At 42.8% G+C, this 21124-nt stretch overlaps 2 protein-coding genes across 3 annotated transcripts in view; both read right to left on the bottom strand.

The window, feature by feature from the left end:
* LOC123504437 (protein SCO1 homolog, mitochondrial-like) overlaps nt 1-9527 on the bottom strand; it is a 44050-nt gene extending 34523 nt beyond the window's left edge. The window contains exon 1 of one of the 2 annotated variants that reach the window (XM_045254955.1): nt 9252-9527. In XM_045254955.1, coding sequence (XP_045110890.1) covers nt 9252-9338 — 87 coding nt within the window. In that variant the 5' untranslated portion in view covers nt 9339-9527. The remainder of the gene's footprint in view (nt 1-9251) is intronic. The other variant, XM_045254950.1, reaches the window with a different exon arrangement.
* Nucleotides 9528-18849: 9322 nt separating this feature from the next.
* Nucleotides 18850-19197, bottom strand: LOC123506591. Its single transcript, XM_045258826.1, has one exon. The coding sequence runs from the start codon at nt 19195-19197 to the stop codon at nt 18850-18852; it is 348 nt and encodes a 115-aa protein (XP_045114761.1).
* Nucleotides 19198-21124: the final 1927 nt, after the last annotated feature.

The following is a 21124-nucleotide window of genomic DNA, read 5'->3' as shown; positions in this document are numbered from 1 at the left end:
AAACACCCAATTACATATGGCACATTGTACCGCAGACTTCGGAACCAGGTTACTAGCACAATAAGAACCGCACAAACAAAATACTACCAAACAAAGTTGAATGAGAAATCTGGGAAAATCAAAGACACTTGGGAAATTATAAATGACATATTAAATAGAGAAAAGAAACTAAAATTAAGTAAAAAATTTCTGTTGAATGATCGTGAACTTAGCAGTCCTGATGAGATAGCACATACTTTTAATAATTATTTTGTCAACATAACAAATATATTATCAGAAACAAATACACATCAACAACATAATTATCGTCAGTACCTACAAAATAGACAGATGGAAGATTTTTCTGTTAACCTTGTCACAGAAGATGAATTTTTAGATGTCACCAACAGCCTGCGTGATTCTACACCTGGTTGTGATGGAGTGCCCATGAAGGTCATCAAGGAAGTGAGTGTGTTGCTGTCTCCTGTGTTATTGCATATATTCAACAGCTCTTTTATAACCGGAACATTCCCAGATGCCCTGAAAGTTGCACGAGTCACCCCAATATTTAAGGCTGGGAACAGAAAAGAATTTAAAAACCACAGACCAGCATCAGTGCTTAATGCATTCAGCAAGATCATCGAAAAGTTAATGTGCAACAGAATATATAAATTTTGTCAAACTCATAATATTTTCACAGATGCACAACACGGCTTTAGACGAGGAAGGTCAACTGAAACAGCACTGACATCGTTTGTATATGACATCATATCTTCATTTGACCAAAGAAAATTTGCAGTGGCAATATTTCTTGATCTGAGCAAGGCATTTGATACTGTTGACCACCATATTTTACTACAAAAGTTAAAGCATTATGGCATAAGGGGAGTATCTAATAAATGGTTCAGTTCCTACCTAAATAATCATAAACAGTATGTCCAGTATAATAATACATCTTCATCTACTTTAAACATTTCAACCGGTGTTCCCCAAGGATCGATACTGGGACCACTATTATTCTTATTATATGTTAACGACATAGTTAATTCTAGTTCGTTTTTTAAATTCATTCTATTTGCAGATGACTGCACAATTTATAAAAGCCACCCAGATATACGTAATTTAATGGCATCTGTCAATGAGGAAGTACAAAACATTAACAAATGGATACAAAATAACAAGTTAACACTCAATATTTTAAAAACTAACTACATTATTTTCCACAGAAACAAAACATTACCACCAAATTCAAGCATATTAAAATCAATAACACAGTTATTAATGAGATAACAAATGTAAAGTTTCTAGGAATAACTGTTGATAATAAACTATCATGGAATAAACATATAACCAGTGTGTGTAACAAAGTAAACAGAATGAGTGGCATTTTATATTTAACCCGTCATCTTCTAAACAAGGAGGCACTGCGACATGTCTACCACACACTGGTTTACCCCAACATTATATACTGCACCACCATTTGGTCCAGTGTTCCTACCTCAAAAATAAAACCATTAGTTATCGCACAGAAAAGAGTAATAAGGACGATTACGGGAAAGACAAGATATGACCACACCAACAACCTCTTTTTAAATATGAAATTACTAAAAATAAATGAAGTAAATACATATTTCTCTGCACTATTTATATACAAATGTCTAAATAATTTCACTGATAATTTTTACTTTAGATATCGTAGAATCGAAAGATATAACCTGAGAGGTGTTGACCTATTAGAACTTCCAGTAGCGCTCTCCAATCAGTCACAGACGAGTATTCTGTATCACGGCTCAAAAATTTGGAATCAGTTACCACCAGATATCAGAACAAAACCAACCCTGCTGTCTTTTAAACACTGTCTCAAAGAGTTCCTATTAATGAAATACAACCAAGACTAATTATTAATATCCATGATGCTACAATAGTTTAAGAACTTCTTTGCTTATATTTGTGTATGTATTTTTGCAACTGTGTGTACTGTGTATACATGTCCATATGTATGTACACGTGTATGAATTCACGTTTATATGGGGGTATATGAATATCAGGTATTAGTATATATTAATTGTAGTAGTATTAATTGTATTATGTACTCATACGAGTATATCTTGATTAGATGTATTTGAGTTTATAAGTATTGAGGTATTGGTGTACGTATGTATATATACTAAATGTACATAGCTATGTATGCAAGCATAGTATGTGTGTATGTATATGTATGAATCTATATTCGGATTTATGAATATTTCTTTCATATAAGTATGGACAGTTCATGTAACTAGTTTACAAAGAATGTTAATTATGTATATAATTAACATAATAAGGTTTTTTGGGATTGAATACATAAGGAAGTCTGTTTTGCACTATATTGAAATGTTTTAATAATTATTCGGCTCAAGTGTGTAATTTAAGGAGCCTTTTACGAGAGTTTACTCTCAACAGGCTCAGCCAGTAAGATATGTTTCAGTAACATTGTAAATATTGTCTTCCTATTTATTATTTATATGTTTTGTAAAATGAAAATAATTTGGCTAAATAAACATTATAAATCAAATCAAAATCAAAATCAATACAGTGTTACTCGCAGAATCAGAAGTTCATCTACAGGAACAAGTAACAACATTAGTAGAAGCAAGTAAAAGCAAAGGTCTCACACAGTGGTTCCCAAATTGAGAGTAAATTACCCCCAGGGGGTAATCTGAAATTTTTTTGAGAGTAATGGAGAAGTGACAGAAAAAAGTAAAAAATTTTGAACATCAAGAAAACATTGCAGTACCTAACATTAGAAAAAATGTTAACTTTTTCTTAGTATGCAAAGATGTAAAGTAAAACTATAATAAATAATATTTATTATAAATCATTATTATCTACTATAAATAACTATTATAGATAATTATTGATTACAATTCATAAAGTTCAACCAAAGAACAATAAACATCAAAAGCTAATATACAGTTTTAGAAAAGAAATAATATGTATCTCAGTGTGTGTCCAGTACGCGTTACTCACTGCCTCAAACTGCCTCTATTCAGCAATAATTATCTCAAAATGTGATTATTTAGCCTGCCATGAAATTGACGGTAGCATGTATGCGATAAGATAATGCAATAATTTTCGTAAATATGTGATATGTTGGTCAATAATAAGATCATTTCTAATTATGGTACAAACACAATAATTTGGGTTTGAGAATCTGGCACTGTTGTCTCTATTTCACAAGCATCTGTAAGCATCAGCTGGGGTAGGCATAAGCTGGTATGAGGCGTGTTATGCCAGAGGAGCGTAACTGACAATCTGGACTTTTTGAGTTCACGGCACGATATGAAAACCAAATCAGGCATAGTAATAGGGTTCTTCTTACGTGCCTTCAGAGTGTGCAGTGATGAATTCTTACACGATGAGTGCGCATACATCATGGAAGCATTCAAGAGGTTAATGTATCCACCAGGCATGCTCCTAAAACTGAGGAGGAAAGCAGAAGAAATTTGGAAAAGAAAAGAAAATCCAGCAAGAACGGAAGAGGATTTCCTGGTCGTGCCGTACTTGAAGAGGACGGCACCGGTATCCCGTCTACTCGCGAGGACTGGCCTGAGGATAATCCACTACGCGGGGAAGAAAACGAAGGACATCGTTACCAACAACCCCCCACGAGCAGAAAACGAGAACAGCGTTATCTACAAGATACCGTGCAGTGGATGTTCGTCGTCTTATATTGGCGAAACAGGGCGAGGACTAAAGAAGAGAATATATGAACATAAAAATGACATGCGCCACCACAGGACCTCTAACTCGCTAGTGGTGCACGCCCGGGACAAAGGCCACCTACCAAACTGGGTAGGAGCGACGACCCTACGCAAAGGATTAAAGAAGAGAGATAGGAAAACAGTCGAGGCAGCATACATCACCACAGAGGAGAAAACCACGAACCACAGAGAGGGATTTGTCTGCCTATCTCGCGCAGCGGCGCAGCTCACCATCTCAGCTACTGGGAGGCCACCTGGAAGAGACCAATCAGCGCACTCCACTTTCCAGCGCACCGCGACGTGATCCACCTGTATTGTATATATACTGCTTTGCCTACAGGCCTGTCATTCTCTCTGAAGAAGCCCTATGGGCGAAACGTTGGAGAAATAAAATACTCCTGCTACTCCTGAGTTTCTTTCCACCACCCTCCAACACACAGTTATACACTTGAAGTATTGGAGAAGGATGCTGAAAATTTCAAGGACAGAACATAAACAAACGAAGGAATACTGCAACAAACAGGAACACAAAGAGAAATAATAGACAATCAGGAAAAGACAGTTATGCTTTGTAACGCACGTCATGAGGAAAGAACAATTAGAACACACGTACCTAACGGGAAAAATAGATGGAAGGAGAGCAAGAGGAAGACCATGCAGGAAATATACTGATGGGCTAAGGACATCTGCAAGAAAAGAATTAACTACTGCTGACATGTTAAGATGAGCTATGTGCTGGCCATGGTGGCCAATGTCCAAATGGATTTGGCACTCAAGAAGGAAGGAAGGTTATAACATTGGACGAACAATCACACTGCCTTACTGTGCCTAGCTGTATTAACTGGCAGTCTCTCCTGCCCAGCACTGCAGCGATATCACTCACCCAACATGTCAACACTTACAAAGAAATGCACAATTGTCAACTCACATCAGCAAGCTGCAGACCAAGCCTGCCTGGATTACAATCCTCCACCAGTAAAAAGACAGATAAAGTTAGGTTACGTTGAGATAATTGCACTTATTTTCTTTAGGGGTAGGAATGGGAAAAAAAATATATAGATCTGCATGTAATTAGCAAACATCACATTCTTGGGTACAAATAACTAGGCAGTATTCAGAAAACACAGCCTACAACATTGAAGAATTGTATGATTATGAATTACAGTTTCAGGTACTAATATATAGTGCAAAGAGATACATTTGTTGTTTACTTAAACTTTATGCCGGAGACAAAAAATAATTGAAGTTTCAACAAAAATTCCCCACACCTCTTGATACTCCAACCCCTTACTGGACCTCACTGTTAAGTAAACTAACCTATTTTAACACTTTGTAACCTCCTAATTTGAGAAAGTAGGGTCAACCCCTCCTGAACTTGCTGTAAGGTAAAGTAACCAAACCTAACATATTGTTATGCAACCTCCTGAGGGAGGGAGTCACTGGACCACTCTCCTTATTACTAATTTAGAAGAGGAACAATTATCTACTGGAAAGTGAATCATCAGAATCACCTGAAACACAGCAAATAAGTGACCACAATCACTTCAAACACACCCATACAGCACATTCTGCAATCACTTCAAACTTACCTATACAGCACATTCTTCAATCATAATAATGAACAATATATAAAAATTTCACACCATGTTAGAAAATTAATCATTACCATCTAAAAAAAGAAAAAGATTGATCACCACACTTGATGCACACCACACTTGATGGCTGATGCACACCACACTTGATGCACACCACACTTGATGCACACTACACTTGATGGCTGATGCACACCACACTTGATGGCTGATGCACACCACACTTGATGGCTGATGCACACCACACTTGATGGCTGATGCATACCACACTTGATGGCTGATGCACACCACACTTGATGGCTGATGCACACCACACTTGATGGCTGATGCACACCACACTTGATGGCTGATGCATACCACACTTGATGGCTGATGCACACCACACTTGATGGCTGATGCACACCACACTTGATGGCTGATGCATACCACACTTGATGGCTGATGCACACCACACTTGATGGCTGATGCACACACACTTGATGGCTGATGCATACCACACTTGATGGCTGATGCACACCACACTTGATGGCTGATGCATACCACACTTGATGGCTGATGCACACCACACTTGATGGCTGATGCACACCACACTAGATGGCTGATGCACACCACACTTATATGTCTAGGCCCAGGCAGCATTCTTACTGTACCATGTATCAGTTAAGGTTTTAATTCACAGAAGTTTAACCCCCTTCAATACTGGGACACATTTTTTACTTTCATATTTGTATACGATAATATCTTATTGACATTAGGAAGGGTCTATGGAAGTCAGAAGATTAATGGGCTTGTATCTTCACTATTCCAATTCCCCACATAAGTTTCTGAAGCTATACAATATCACTAAATAGGTAGTAACCAGAATGAATATGGAATTGTGTCATGGTACTGCAGGGGTTAACAGTACCACTGCCAAGGTATCCAACCCCAGCACTGCACTTCACCTCCTATCCCTCTTGTGCTAAGTGTACTATTTCAATAGCCTGTAACTGTCTACTACAGATTTGTAACTGATCATGAGGGGGTCAAGGGTGGGGTAGTGAAACCTACCCCTCCCCATAGTTTGGTTAAGTTAAGTTACCTTGCATTACATTACGTTAGGTTAGGATTCATTAAGAGCTACGTTGAGTTAGTTTAAATTGGAGTGTTTTTATATTTCAAAATTTGGTTTATCTTGGTCTTCCAGACCCAAAAACACTGCTTTCACAAGTCCCAAAATGTGTTGGTGTTGGGAGAGTGGACTGGTGGCCGAAGGGAAGGAGTCAATTTTCAGTTTCACCCAACCAATGATTTTCTGACGTGGTTATGTGTTTCCGGTGAGATATATAGTGAACTGATTGATGTTATGCATCACTTGTCACAAATGTGTAGTTTTTAAGTTATGACTTCTCAACCTTTGCCTAGAACTTCTCTTCCCTAACAATCCCATGTTTGGGGGGGTTCCAGTCACACAGCTTTGCTTGATAGGGTGAAATTGAAAGCTCTTCATCTCATCAACTCCCCTCCTCTGACTAACTGTCTTCAGTCTCTTTCTCACCGCCGAAATGTTGCATTCTTTTCTATATTTTATTGCTGTTTTCATGGTAACTGTTCTACTGATCTTGCTAACTGTATGCCTCCCCTCCTCCTGCGGCCACGCTGCACAAGGCTTTCTTCTTCCTCTCATCCCTATTCTGTCCAACCTTCTAATGCAAGAGTTAACCAGTATGCTCAATCATTCATCCCTTTCACTGGTAAACTCTGGAACTCCCTCTCTGCATCTGTATTTCCGAATTCCTACAACTTGTCTTCTTTTAAGAGGGAGGTATCGAGGCATTTGCTCCCCTAATTCTGGCTGACGGTTTTGGCACTCTTCCCTACGTAAAAAAAAAAAAAAAAAAAAAAAAAAAAAATCTTGGAGGACCTGTGTGAAATCAGGGTTTTTGGGTGGGGGAGCGTTAAAATGAGTAATGCACATCACAAAATAGGTCTAAAATCAATAAAAACACACACAAAAAAATCTATGAAAATACATAAGGTACACCTTTAACGGTGACAGTGGCCGTGGCTGAGGCAAGCATTGCTATGTTATTCTTGAGCACTGTTGTCAACGATTCGCTTTAGACTTGCCAGGGGGGCTGCGCACCACGGATACCCCCTCTAGCTGCCACAAATGCTGCCGTCAGAGGTGTGAACTATGTATTTTCATATATTTTTCAAGTGATTTTGTTGATTTTTAGACCTGTTTTGCAAGAATTTGGTACTTGATTTAATGATTCCTTACCCCAAGACCCCAATATGCCACAGGTCCCCCAAGATCATTTGGGAAGAGATGTAGACATAAGTTGAAAAATTCATTAGCTACTTGAAAAGTATGCACTTGTGATGGAAATGATGTAGACCATCAATCAGTATACTACACATCTCATCAAGAATACATTGGCCACAACAGAAATCACTGGTTGGGTGAAACTGAAAATTGTCTGAAGGCCTTATTCTGCAACTTTACAAAAAAAAAAAAAAAAAAAAAAAGTTACTTATGTGGTGTGCTTTAACCTAACCTCTATCCTAACATTTACTGCCATGCTTTAAATGATTCTGATAACTTCCAGAAAAAAAAGAAAAACATTTTTTTTACTCACTCCATCTGAAAATCCCGCATACCACAGATCCCCAAGCAATGTTTTACCACATCCACAATGGGGCTGTCAACATCCATATGCCTGGATATAAAAAAAGATCATATGCCAAAGAAAATAACCACGTGTACAGGCAACTAAGTACACGAGTAGATCCTTATACAGCATGTTCCCTACAACTATACACTTATGGAACAAATTGCCCCAGGATGCAGTGGCAGCAGGCACCCTACAGGACTTCCGGAAAGCAGCAGCAGTCACTCAACACTCAAAACTGGCTCGAGGTATTGGGTTGGTGGCATTCCGGTATTATTCCAGTGTTTGACCACATTCCACTAGGTGTTTTTTACCCACCTCATGAGATAGAGCTCCTCACTACGAGTATTTTAAATCCCATATTTATAAGGCGCAACCTATTTATAATGGCGATACTGAATTTAAAAGATTTAATCGTATTTTTGGCGATCTCACTCCCGAGTGAATAGAACAGAGGCAGACTGGCGAGAGAGCTGCTCGACCCAGGGCAGCGACTAGCGTGCAGGCCAACATTAGTGACTCATTTTGTTTGAGCTATTGTTTCCGCTGATTGGTTACTTCCGTTTGAAAGTGAACCAGTGGCCAATGAAAAAAAATCATAATTTATTCAACCAATCACGGTGGTTTGAGGCTCGCGGTATGAATTTGAATTCAGTTTGAGGCAAGATGTCCCACTGTGCAGGTTGTGAACTGCATTACTTCAAAGTTATCACTGAGTTTTCTGAGGACTCTGCTAAATCCGTACAGTTTTTAAGTGATCATGGCGTTCTACCTACTGTGATGTAGTGTCCTACTTGTCACCGAGATTGTACGTACAGGGAAGTGTTTTTTACTCACCTCATGAGATAGGTTGGGTTGGGTTAGGTTAGGTTGGGTTGGGTTGGGTTGGGTTGGGTTAGGTTAGGTTAGGTTAGGTTGGGTTAGGTTTGAGGGGTGAAAAAAAAAACTCGGTGATTTGCGCAAAAACAAGTGGTATATTAATTAAAAGCAAGCCGAAATCTACCAGAAAAAATTTGTTTCGTCCAGAAAAGAGAATGTGGTGAAACTGGAAATTTACCGGCATTCCTCCTTCCACTTTGTCCTATAGTGTGTTATGTATACAACGGGTTTATGACCTTTAGAAAATAGTCGAAAATATGGTGATGGAGTTATACTGGTCCACTGTCATTATCATTCCTTGGCAATCACATGAGTGTTGAAAACATTGAATTTGGTGAAACATTTTACGTAAGCCGGCCAGGCGGCGAGGAGGGTGAACATAACTGTTTCTCCTGCTACCTTACCTGTAAATGGTGTGCATTGCCTCTCAGGTGTGGAAGAAGGCAATTTCTGGCCAGCAGCAGGTTCAAGCGAGGTAAAACTGACGCCATTTGGAATAAGTACACAGTGATGATTAAGTAAGCAGAGGAATGCTGTGTTTGTTGATCCTCGCTGAGAAAGTCTGTCTTTCCAACGTCCACTAGCACACTGCCTGTATTTATTGTTTTACTTTCTCCCCCTCATAGGTTTTTTTCTTCCCTTTAAGACGAATATCGGATCCAATTGGATTTTTTTGTTTATCATATTGTTTCCAAAAGAGATGTACGAAGACTGCCGCAACCTTTATTCCCTTCTGTACTGGGACGCATATTTTCCTTGAGTTTGGGAATTACCCGATTTTATTATTTTTTTTTTTTTTTTTTTTTTTTACATTACAAGGGCACTGGCCAAGGGAAAACAGTGTTGGAAAAAAAAAAAATCCCGCTGGTTGCCAGGCCCTGTTGAGAGGAAAGTAGGAGAAAAAAAAAAAAATCTAAAAGGAGGGTCCAGTTAACGTAAGAGGTGTCTTGACACTCCTCTTTTGAAAGAGTTTAAGTCATAGGCAGGTGGAAATACAGACACAGGTAGAGAGTTCCAGAGTTTACCAGTGTAGGGAATGAAGGAGTGAAGATACTGGTTAACTCTTGCATTAGGAAGATGGACAGAATAGGGATGAGAAGAAGTAGAGAGTCTTGTGCAGCGAGGCCGCAGGAGGGGGGAAGGCAAGCAGTTAGCAAGTTCAGAAGAGCAGACAGCATGAAAACAGCGGTAGAAGACAGATAAAGATGCAACATTGCGGCGGTGACTTAAAGAATCAAGACAGTCAGTTAGAGGAGAAGAGTTGATAAGACGAAAAGCTTTAGATTCCACCTTGTTTAGTAAAGCTGTGTGTGGATCCCCCAGACATGAGAGCCATACTCCATACACGGGCGGATGAGGCCCTGTACATAGCAAGCAGCTGGGAGGAGAGAAAATGGACGAAGACGCCACAGGACACCTAACTTCTTGGAAGCTGATTTAGCAAGAGTAGAGATGTGAAATTTCCAGTTTAGATTTTTAGTGAAGGATAGACCGAGTGTGTTTAATGTAGAGGAGAGGGAAGTTGAGTGTTATTGAAGAAGAGAGGATAGTTGTCTGGAAGGTTATGTCGAGTAGATAGTTGTAGAAATTGAGTTTTTGAGGCATTGAACAAAACCAGGTTTTCTCTGCCCCAATCAGAAACAAGTGAAAGATCAGAAGTTAGGCGTCCTATAGCATCTCGCCTTGAGTCATTTAATTGTTGTTGGGTTGGGCGTCTGTTGAACGCTGTTGAATAATGCAAGGTGGTATCATCAGCATAGGAGTGGATAGGGCATTGAGTCAGATTTAGGAGATCATTGATGAATAATAGAAAGAGAGTGGGTGATAGGACAGAACCCTGTGGAACACCACTGTTGATAGTTTTAGGGAAGAACAGTGACCGTCTACTACAGCAGCAATAGAACGATCGGAAAGGAAACTGGAGATGAAGGTACAGAGAGAAGGATAGAATCCGTAGGAGGGTAGTTTAGAAATTAAAGATTTGTGCCAGACTCTATCGAAGGCTTTCGATATGTCAAGGCCGACAGCAAAGGTTTCACCGAAGTCCCTAAAGAGGATGACCAAGATTCAGTTAGGAAAGTAAGAAGATCACCAGTAGATCTGCCTTTACGGAAACCATACTGGCAATCAGAGAGAAGGTTGTGAGCTGATAGATGCCTCATTATCTTCCTATTAAGGATAGACTCAAAGGCTTTAGAAAGGCAGGAAATCAAAGCTATAGGGCGGTAGTTAGAAGGATTGGAGTGGTCACCTTTTTAGGGACAGGTTGAATGTGAGCAAACTTCCAGCAAGAAGGATAAATAGAAGTAGAGACACAGATGAAAGAGTTTGACCAGGCAGTGAGCGAGTTCGGAAGCACAGTTTTGAGAACAACAGGAGGGACTCCATCCGGACCGTAAGCCTTCCGAGAATCAAGGCCAGAGAGGGCCAGGAAAACGTCTTTATAAAGAATTTTAATTTTAGGGATGAAGTAGTCAGAGGGTGGAGGAGTAGGAGGAATATGCCCAGAATCATCCAAAGTTGAGTTGGTAGCAAAGGTTTGAGCGAAGAGTTCAGCTTTAGAAAAGAAGAGACAGCTGTAGAGCCATCTGGATGAAGTAAAGGAGGAAAGACGAAGAAGTAAAGTTGTTAGAGATATTATTGGCTAGATGCCAGAAATCTCGAGAGGAGTTAGAATTGGAAAGACTTTGACATTTTCTATTGATGAAAGAGTTTTAGTAAGTTGGAGAATAGATTTGGCATGATTACGGGCAGAAATATATAGGGCATGAGTTTCAGCAGTTGGATGGCTACGGAACCGTTTGTGAGCCGCCTCTCTATCATTGACAGCACGAGAACAAGCAGAGTTAAACCAAGGCTTTTTAGCTTTAGGGTTAGAGAAAGTATGAGGAATGTATAGCTCCATGCCAGAGATAATCACCTCTGTTATGCGCTCGGCACAAAGAGAAGGATCTCTGACATGAAAACAATAATCATCCCAAGGAAATCAGAATAGTACTGCCTTAGTTCCTCCCACTTAGCAGAGTTAAAATGCCAGAAGCACCTCCGCTTAGGCGGGTCCTGAGGCTGCACTGGAGTGATAGAACAGGTAGCGGAAATTAGATTGTGGTCGGAGGAGCCCAACGGAGAGGAAAGTTTAACAGAGTAAGCAGAAGGGTTGGAGGTTAGGAAAAGATCAAGAATGTTGGGCGTGTCTCCAAGGCGGTCAGGAATACGGGTAGGGAACTGCACTAGCTGCTCTAGGTCATGAAGGATAGCAAAGTTGAAGGTTTGTTCACCAGGTTGGTCAGTGAAAGAAGATGAAAGCCAAAGCTGGTGGTGAACATTGAAATCCCTAAAATGGAGATCTCAGCAAAAGGAAAGTGAGATAAGATGTGCTCCACCTTGGAAGTCAAATAGTCAAAGAATTTTACATAGTCAGAGGAATTAGGTGAGAGGTATACAGCACAGATGAATTTAGTTAGAGAGTGACATTGAAGTCTTAGCCAGATGGTAGAAAATTCTGAAGATTCAAGATTGTGGGCACGAGAGCAAGTGGTGTCGTTACGCACGTATGCGCAACATCCAGCTTTGGATTGAAAATGAGGATAGAGCAAGTAGGAGGGAACAGAAAAGGGGCTGCTGTCAGTAGTCACAGACAACTGTGTTTCAGTTAGGAAGAGAAGATGAGGTTTAGTAGAGGAGAGGTGGTGTTCCACAGATTGAAAATTAGAACGAAGGCCACGAATGTTGCAGAAATTGATAGTGAAAGTATTAGATGAAGTGTCAAGACACCCAAGGTCGACAGCAGAGGGCAGTCCGACCTGGGGACATTTATGGTCCCTCCCAGAGGGGACTCCGAGGCAGGGCGTGGTGAAGCCATTATTAAATTTTGATTTGAAGAGAGTGTAGAAGTGTAAGGTGTTGTAGTGTAGTGTAGGAAGTAGTAGAAGGTGTCTTTAGAGGGCAGGCTGCAGCTGCTCAATTGTATAAATGAGACCACAAAGGGAACCGGGAAGAGAGGACACGGGGAATCACTCAGTCTGCAGCACTGCCTACATCCCCGTAAGTACCTCTCCTGGAGTATTCCACCGGGCGGCAGGTGACTACTCTATACAGGTCTATACAGGTCAAAAGATTAATAGCTACAGTTTTCACTATGTTAAGCCCTACACATAAGTTTCTGAAGCTATATAATAACCGTAAAATAGTAAGTAGAATGAATAAGAAAACGGGTCACAGTGCTAAAGGGGTTAAAATCATTTACATCATGTTTCGAGGCCATCTGTCATTCATGTGACCTAAAGACTATAAATGGTCGTGGCATACCGCGCCACGAAGATTTATATGGTAAATCATACATAGAAATGAGATAATAGTGTTTTTTTTTTTCAGCTTTGGTGGACTTGGATGAGAGGCGGGAAGCTATCTTTGTGGCAAACGTATGGGCGAACCAGGGTCTGTACACATGTAACTAAATATACAAAACTTGAAAAATATTGATTTGGAATAGCGCGCTCGACTTGTCCGGGGGAGTACCTGCATGGACAAGTTTTCTTTAAATCTTTCTTCCTTTCTATTTATCTTCCTTCCTACCTCTCATCTCTCAACCCTCATCTCATCATTAGGACTTTTCCAGCATTATAACCTAACCTTTCCTCTCTATTAGCATACCTGGATAAAAATGTGTTCTTGATAAGCCGCGATTTGCATTCGTCTCTCTCTCTCTCTCTCTCTCTCTTGGCCCACGTTTCTTATTCCTCATCATTTCTTTATTCTTTATTCTTTGTTCTTTGTTGATTCTCTCTCTCTCTCTCTCTCTCTCTCTCTCTCTCAACTCCGTCCCCTGGAGCTTGTACAGAATAAGTGTGTTGATCTCATCCACACCCTAGGTGCTGGTGCCACGGTCCTTTTCATCTGGATACCCTCTCATGTGGGTATCCCGCTAAATGAAAAAGCAGAGACCACCTTGCTCAGTGTGCCCTACAAGATGACACAGTGGATCCTGGCACTGAGTACACTCTGGGTTATGTTAAGAGTAGCATTAAGGACTTTGTACAGTAGCACTAGTCTTCACTATGCACGTGTCTCCCAGAGTTGTGCATACACCTACGGGAGACACACTGCATCACTTGACAGGGTGGCAATGCGGCTCAGATTAGGCTACAAATACTTTTGGGAAGTCAGTGCTTCTCCTGGTGTGTGTTGTGTGATGTGTGCTGCACCAAGGGGACACACTCTACCTCACTATATCATGGAATGTCCTCTCATTGCTAAATTTAGGCCACAAGGTCAACATGACTTGTACAGCCTCATTGACCATCTCCCAGACTCTGCCACTCTCAGGGATACACTCAGGGAATATCCTCAGTTTGCCCCCAGACTATAGGATGTTCATGCAATAAGATGTGCAATATCTGTACTTATTTATTGAAATACTTGTATTCTTGTTATGTATACTGTTTAGTGTTATATTTTTGATACTTTAACCTTAAGTCTTTGCCCAGGGGGTGGGTGGCAAGGTCCATCCTCTTCCTTTGTTGTAATTATTTATTAATTCAACAATAAATGTATCAAGCAATCTCTCTCTCTCTCTCTCTCTCTCTCTCTCTCTCTCTCTCTCTCTCTCTCTCTGGTTTGGTATCCCCCTTTACAATGGCACAGTAGGGCAATATGAAGAAGGGCTGAACAAGATCAATTAGGATAGTAGGGAAATACCACAAATCTGCTGGCACGCCAATTCTTGTATATGAAATAGCAAGTGAATACAATAATTTGAAGAATTGATTCATGTGCCATTGCAGGATTTGAAATAACCTTATTTGACATATTCTTATAAAAGTGAACTTAAACTTCTATGTGAATTATTAATGCAATGCCGGGGTATTTCATTAGTAAGATCACTATCACTCAGTGCCACGGAGTCGAGGTTATCCTCATGGCATGAGCGTATATGAATACTAAGATATGATATCCATTATAGCAGGCAATAGAGGAGTGGAAACATAAATATCGTGGTGAAAGACAACATGCAAGCTCAAAGGGTCACAAGAAGAAGAAGCGGCCGAGTCGCCGTGAGTCTCCGCCTCGTCTGTGGGCAATCTCATCTCTGCTTTATCTTTTGGTATTCCATGTAAGATTTCACTTTATGCATTACAAAACAATCCTTTTTTGGGGGTGTGAGAGGTTCAGGGAAACACCAGAGTCCTTGATTCTGTGTATTGAGGAAACACAGTACATCCTGATTAAATGGTGGTAGGACGGCAACTAACTGCTGACTCACCCCGCGCTGGCAAGGAAGCGATGGTGCAATGCATTGTTGCCACATCTACTAATTTATCTAACATCTCCCCCGCAAGTGAATGTTATATAATAGGCATGTAACATGAAACTAACCACACAAACAAAAACATGGCATTGAGATATAAGAAAATAAAATCAACTCGAACATTCTCTAAGACAAAATACCAATCTGTGTTTCCCATTAACATAGTAGTACATGTGTAAGTGTGTGTGCGTGTGTGTGTGTATTTACCTAGTTGTAGTTTTACAGGGCCTGGGCTTTATGCTCGTGTGGCCCCGTCTCTATATCTACACTTATCCAATCTTACTTTAAAAGTATGCACACTCGTTACAGACACTACTTCATTTAAACTGTTCCACGTCTCAATACATCTTTGTGGGAAACTATATGTGTGTGTGTGTGTGTGTGTGTGTGTGTGTGTGTGTGTGTGTGTGTGTGACACTGACGTGCGTGCTTGGGTGTAAGTAAGTCTGTGTATAGGAGTGTATCACTGATGTGTGTGTGTGTGTGTGTGTGTGTGTGTGTTTTATTGGACATAGTCTGTCATCCTCGTATTCCTGACCGTCTTGGAGACACGCCCAACATTCTTGATCTCTTCCTCACCTCTAACCCTTCTGCTTATGCTGTCACCCTTTCATCTCCGTTGGGCTCCTCCGATCACAATCTCATTTCTGTATCTTGTCCTATTTTTCCAATCCCTCCGCAGGATCACCCAAAGCGAAGGTGTCTCTGGCGTTTTGCCTCTGCCAGTTGGGGGGACCTGAGGAGGTATTATGCTGATTTTCCCTGGAATGATTATTGCTTCCGTGTCAGAGACTTTGTACTGAACGCATAACAAAGGTGTTAGTATCTGGCATGGAGACGTACATTCCTCATTCTTTTTCTCAACCTAAACCTTCTAAACCTTGGTTTAACTCAGCCTGTTCTCGTGCTATACATGATAGAGAGGTTGCCCACAAAAGGTACATGAGCCTTCCATCTCCTGAATCTCATGCACTTTATATCTCTGCCCGGAATCATGCCAAGTCTGTTCTTCAACTTGCCAAACACTCTTTCATAAATAGGAAATGTCAAAATCTTTCAAACTCAAACTCTCCTCGTGACTTCTGGCATCTCGCCAAAAACATCTCAAATAACTTCACTTCTTCATCTTTCCCTCCTTTATTTCATCCTGATGGCACCACTGCCATCTCTTCTGTCTCTAAAGCTGAACTCTTTTCTCAAACCTTTGCTCACAACTCCAACTTGGACGATTCTGGGCTTGTCCCTCCCTCTTCTCCTCCCTCTGACTATTACATGTCTACAATAAAAAATCTTCGTAATGATGTTTTCCATGCCCTTGCTGGCCTAAACCCTCGGAAGGCTTATGGACCTGATGGGGTCCCTCCTATTGTTCTCAAAAACTGTGCTTCTGTGCTTGCACCTTGCCTGGCCAAACTCTTCCAACTTTGTCTATCGACTTCTACCTTTCCTTCCTGCTGGAAGTTCGCCTACATTCAGCCTGTTCCTAAAAAGGGTGACCGTTCTAACCTCTCAAACTACCATCCTATAGCTTAATCTCTTGCTTGTCTAAAGTTTTTGAATCTATCCTGAATAGGAAGATTCTCAAACATCTGTCACTTCACAATCTTCTATTTGATCGCCAGTATGGTTTCCGTCAAGGTCGCTCTACTGGTGATCTTCTGGCTTTCCTTACTGAGTCTTGGTCATCTTCTTTTAGAGATTTCGGTGAAACTTTTGCTGTTGCGTTAGACATATCAAAAGCTTTTGATAGAGTCTGGCATAAAGCTTTGATTTCAAAACTGCCTTCCTACGGCTTATATCCTTCTCTCTTCAACTTTATCTCAAGTTTCCTTTCCGACCGCTCTATTGCTGCTGTGGTAAACGGCTACTGTTCTTCTCCTAAACCTATTAATAGTGGTGTTTCTCAGGGTTCTGTCCTGTCACCCACTCTCTTTCTATTATTCATTAATGACCTTCTTAACCAAACTTCTTGCCCTATCCACTCCTACGCTGATGATACTACCCTACATCTTTCCACGTTCTTTCAGATACGTCCAACCCTTCAGGAAATCAACAGATCACGCGGAGACGCCACGGAACGCCTGACTTTCGATCTTTCTAAGATTTCCGATTGGGGCAAAGAAAATCTAGTAGTTTTCAATGCCTCAAAAACTCAATTCCTCCATCTATCAACTCGACACAACCTTCCAGACAACTATTCCCTTTTCTTCAATGATACTCAACTGTCTCCCTCTTCCACAATGAATATCCTTGGTCTGTCCTTTGCTCATAATCTTAACTGGAAACTTCACATCTCATCTCTTGCTAAAACAGATTCTATGAAATTAGGTGTTCTGAGGCGTCTTCGACAGTTTTTCTCGCCCCTCCAACTGCATACTCTGTATAAGGGTCTTATCCGTCCCTGTATGGAGTACTCTTCGCATGTTTGGGGGGGTTCCAGTCACACAGCTTTGCTTGATAGGGTGGAATCAAAAGCTCTTCCTTCCCATCAACTCCCCTCCTCTGACTAACTGTCTTCAGTCTCTTTCTCACCGCCGAAATGTTACATTCCTTTCTATATTTTATCGCTATTTTTATGATAACTGTTCTACTGATCTTGTTAACTGCATTGCCTCCCCTCCTCCTGCGGCTACGCTGCACAAGGCTTTCTTCTTCCTCTCATCCCTATTCTGTCCAACTCTCTAATGCAAGAGTTAACCAGTACGCTCAATCATTCATCCCTTTCACTGGTAAACTCTGGAACTCCCTCCCTGCATCTGTATTTCTGAATTCCTACAACTTTTCTTCTTTTAAGAGGGAGGTATCAAGGCATTTGCTCCCCTAATTCTGGCTGACGGTTTTGGCACTTTTTGAACTCTTTGGAGAGCCAGCGCTCAAGTGGGGCTTTTTCTAACTTTCTTTTTTTTTGCCCTTGACTACGTAAATAAAAAAAAAAAAAAAAAAATCCGGGCAGGTTGCTTTCGCTGTCGCGCGGGCCTCGTTGGCGCTGGGCTGCTGGCCGGGGGTGGTGTGGGGTCTGCTTCTGTGTGTGGTATGGGTGTTGTGCTGACCTTGAGGTGCCGGCGGTTGCGTATTGACACCCTGCCACTGCCTGGTAGCCTGACAGCGTACTTCCTATAAGGCCTGATTTCCAAGACCACACCGGACTATTCCACAATCCCGTTGCTGGGTCCTGCACGAGTACCACATCGCCTGCCTGAAGTGCTGGTAACTGTCTCGGTGTTTCACCGCGGGCTGCTGGGAAGAGGGCTTGTGACTGAGCCATGTGCACCTCACGGTCTCTGAGGGTTCGCCGCCAATGCTGTCTCACTTTGTAATGCTGGCGAGCGACAGGAACACCATTACGCAACTGCCGACCCGTAGCTAGTTGTGCAGGGGATTTTTTGATACCCCGTAGTGGTGTGTTGAAGTACTGGAGTATTGCTTGTGCCGCCCTGTCACAATCTAAGCTGCCTCCTGCGCCCGTGTTACCCTTACCGTGCGTTTTGCCACTTTTACTGCTGCCTCAGCCCTGCCGTTGTACGTGACTTATCGTAGTACACGAGTCCCTCTCTGGCAAGTCTGCAAATCACTTCCTGCGCCTCATTGAATTTACCTCGCAGCTAACTATCCCAATATACTGTTTTGGCAGCAGGTTTCTTCAGTAACTCTCTGAAGGGCTCCATCAGTGGTGCGGTGGCCAGGAAGGGGGCAAGCTAATTGACTAATCCAAACCACGACCCGATGTCCTTAATCGTGGGTTTGTCAGGCATCGCAAAGGTTTTAATGGCAGACAAGCAGTCTTCAGTAGGCTTGTAGCTATGCCAGTCCAGGCGGAAGCCTACAAAGTCGATCTCACTCCTACAGAAGGCGAACTTTTCTGGCTTCAGTGTGATGCCAGCGCGAGAACAAGTCTCAAGAAAGTCATACGCATGCCAGAATGCTTCTTCAACACTTGCTGCGTATAAGAGTGTGTCGTCCACGCACTTGAACTTCCGTGGGATGTCCCTTATGGCCTCATTGAACCGCCTCGTGTATGCGTCTGTCACTGAGCAGTGTCCCATTGGTGTCCTCCGGTAGCGGTAACAGCCCCATGGGGTGATGAACGTCGTCAGTCTTCTGCTTTCCTCGTTGAGCTCCACTTGATGGAACCCTCAGAAGGCGTCAGCGACCGTTTTGTAGGTGTGCAGCAGTACCAATGAAAACATGTCAAAGGGGACGGGTGTGTGGTGTGTCTCCCTCTGACATGATGCGTTCAGGCGCTGAAAATCCACAGTGCGTCGTCGCTGGCCGTTTTTCTTACCCACCACAACCATCCTGGCGCACCACTCCATTGCCTCTCCTGTGGGTACCGGCTCCACGACGCCTTGTCTCACGTCCTCGAGAAGTTGTGCTTGGACCTCCACCTCCCAGTGCTTGGGTACTGAGGCAGGGACGTGGCAAGCATATGGGTGTGCGTCATGTCTGAGGTGTATGTGGTGCAGCAGGCCGGACATCACATGTAGGGGGGACTTTGATGTGTTGAACGTAAAGGCTGAGAAGTGTCTGAGGAGCAATGCTTCTAGCCTGTCGACATTTTCCTCTAGGGGAGGAAATGGTATGGAGTCTGGTCTTGTGAGGGTAAAGTCACCTGACGGCGGTCGTGGCTCTGCGTCGGCGCGGCGATGCAGTGGTGTGGATGGTGTGCGGGAAGCCCTGCGGGAGGAGACTGAGGCCCTTGCACGCCGCGAATGAGAGGTAAGTGGTCTTTGCTGAGCACACCAAGTATACAGGCTGCGTTGTTGACTCACCATTAGCAGTGAACGTGCATTCCATGCAGAAGCACTTGAAGTGCTTGTCAGTGACATCCCTCAGCCCGCTGACGGGCTGCAACTCCTGACGTGGCACCTTGAGGGTGTTGAGCAGTCCAAGCCCAGCCACACACACCATAGCGCCAGTATCAGAAACTGTCTCCACTTCCACTGTTTGCGTGCCAATGCGACAAGCTACTGTGACTCGTAGCGTGGGATGGCGGGAAAGTCCCGCTGCTGCCGATACCACCCCGCCCGACACAGTGGCGGCGGGCTTGCTCCCACCTTAGAACAGCCGAGGCACGTCGCCGTACGTGCTGGACACTTGGACCTTTCAGGCACATGATTTCTGCCACAGTTGCCGCAGGTGGGGTGTGTGGGGGCGGTTTTGGCGGGTCTTGGGGTCGCGCGCACCGCCGCCACCTCGTCATGTACCACCTCTTCCTCGTCACTCGCCATGAACACTACCTCACCTGAAGCAGCTGCTGCAACTGCTGCGTGCCCCCGGGCGGCGGCGTCTCTCACAGCCGCTTCGAATGATACACATTTCCCCCTCAGCTCCTCCACACTTGAAATATTAGCACAGCTTTGGAACACTTCCCGCTTTAACACTGGGTTATATAAACCTACCATAAAAGCTTGCGTAGGAGCATGTACTCTGAGAGGTCGTGATTACATTTCAGGCACTTAAACTCGCACTCAATGACCTCGGAGGTACAACGTTGGAAGAACCTTTTCGTGGGTTCTGCAGCCGCCTGTTTGCTGGCGAAAAATTCCTCCCAGGTGACGGCCTGGTTAGCAGCCTGGAGCACTATTCCTGCAATGGCGTCTAATGCTTCCTTGGGTGTCGGCCGCTCCACTCATTACCAGAATATCTGGCATCGATGGCGCGTTGCAGTGCTGGCACACAGTTGAGGCGTATATGCAGCGTGGCCACCCCGTCGGGCCAGCCGTTGAGTAGCATCCAGGACTCCATGGATCTTCTCCATGTTCGAAAAGCCGCAGCCGACATCTCACCTTCGCATTTCTCTGGTGCGACTGAAGCAGGTGGGAAAGGTGTTCTTGTGCTTACTGGCTGACGCCCATTGTTAGCTAGGCTGGCCATGCTGGTCACGATGTCTTGCAGGAAGCTTTGTGTTGTCTGGGTATGGCGGGCGGCTGGGCAGCGGCCACCGCGTGGGGCGCTGAACCTGGGTCTGCT

This window comes from Portunus trituberculatus, chromosome 2 (assembly GCF_017591435.1).
Source record: "Portunus trituberculatus isolate SZX2019 chromosome 2, ASM1759143v1, whole genome shotgun sequence".
NCBI classification, from domain to species: Eukaryota; Metazoa; Arthropoda; class Malacostraca; order Decapoda; family Portunidae; genus Portunus; species Portunus trituberculatus.
Note: the sequence above shows the minus strand (reverse complement) of the source record. Positions and strands in the feature narration are given on the sequence as shown.

Bases quoted from the DNA above. Each gene is read 5' to 3' on its own strand.
- LOC123506591 (XM_045258826.1), bottom strand. From the start codon at position 19,197: ATGGGACACTGCTCAGTGACAGACGCATACACGAGGCGGTTCAATGAG.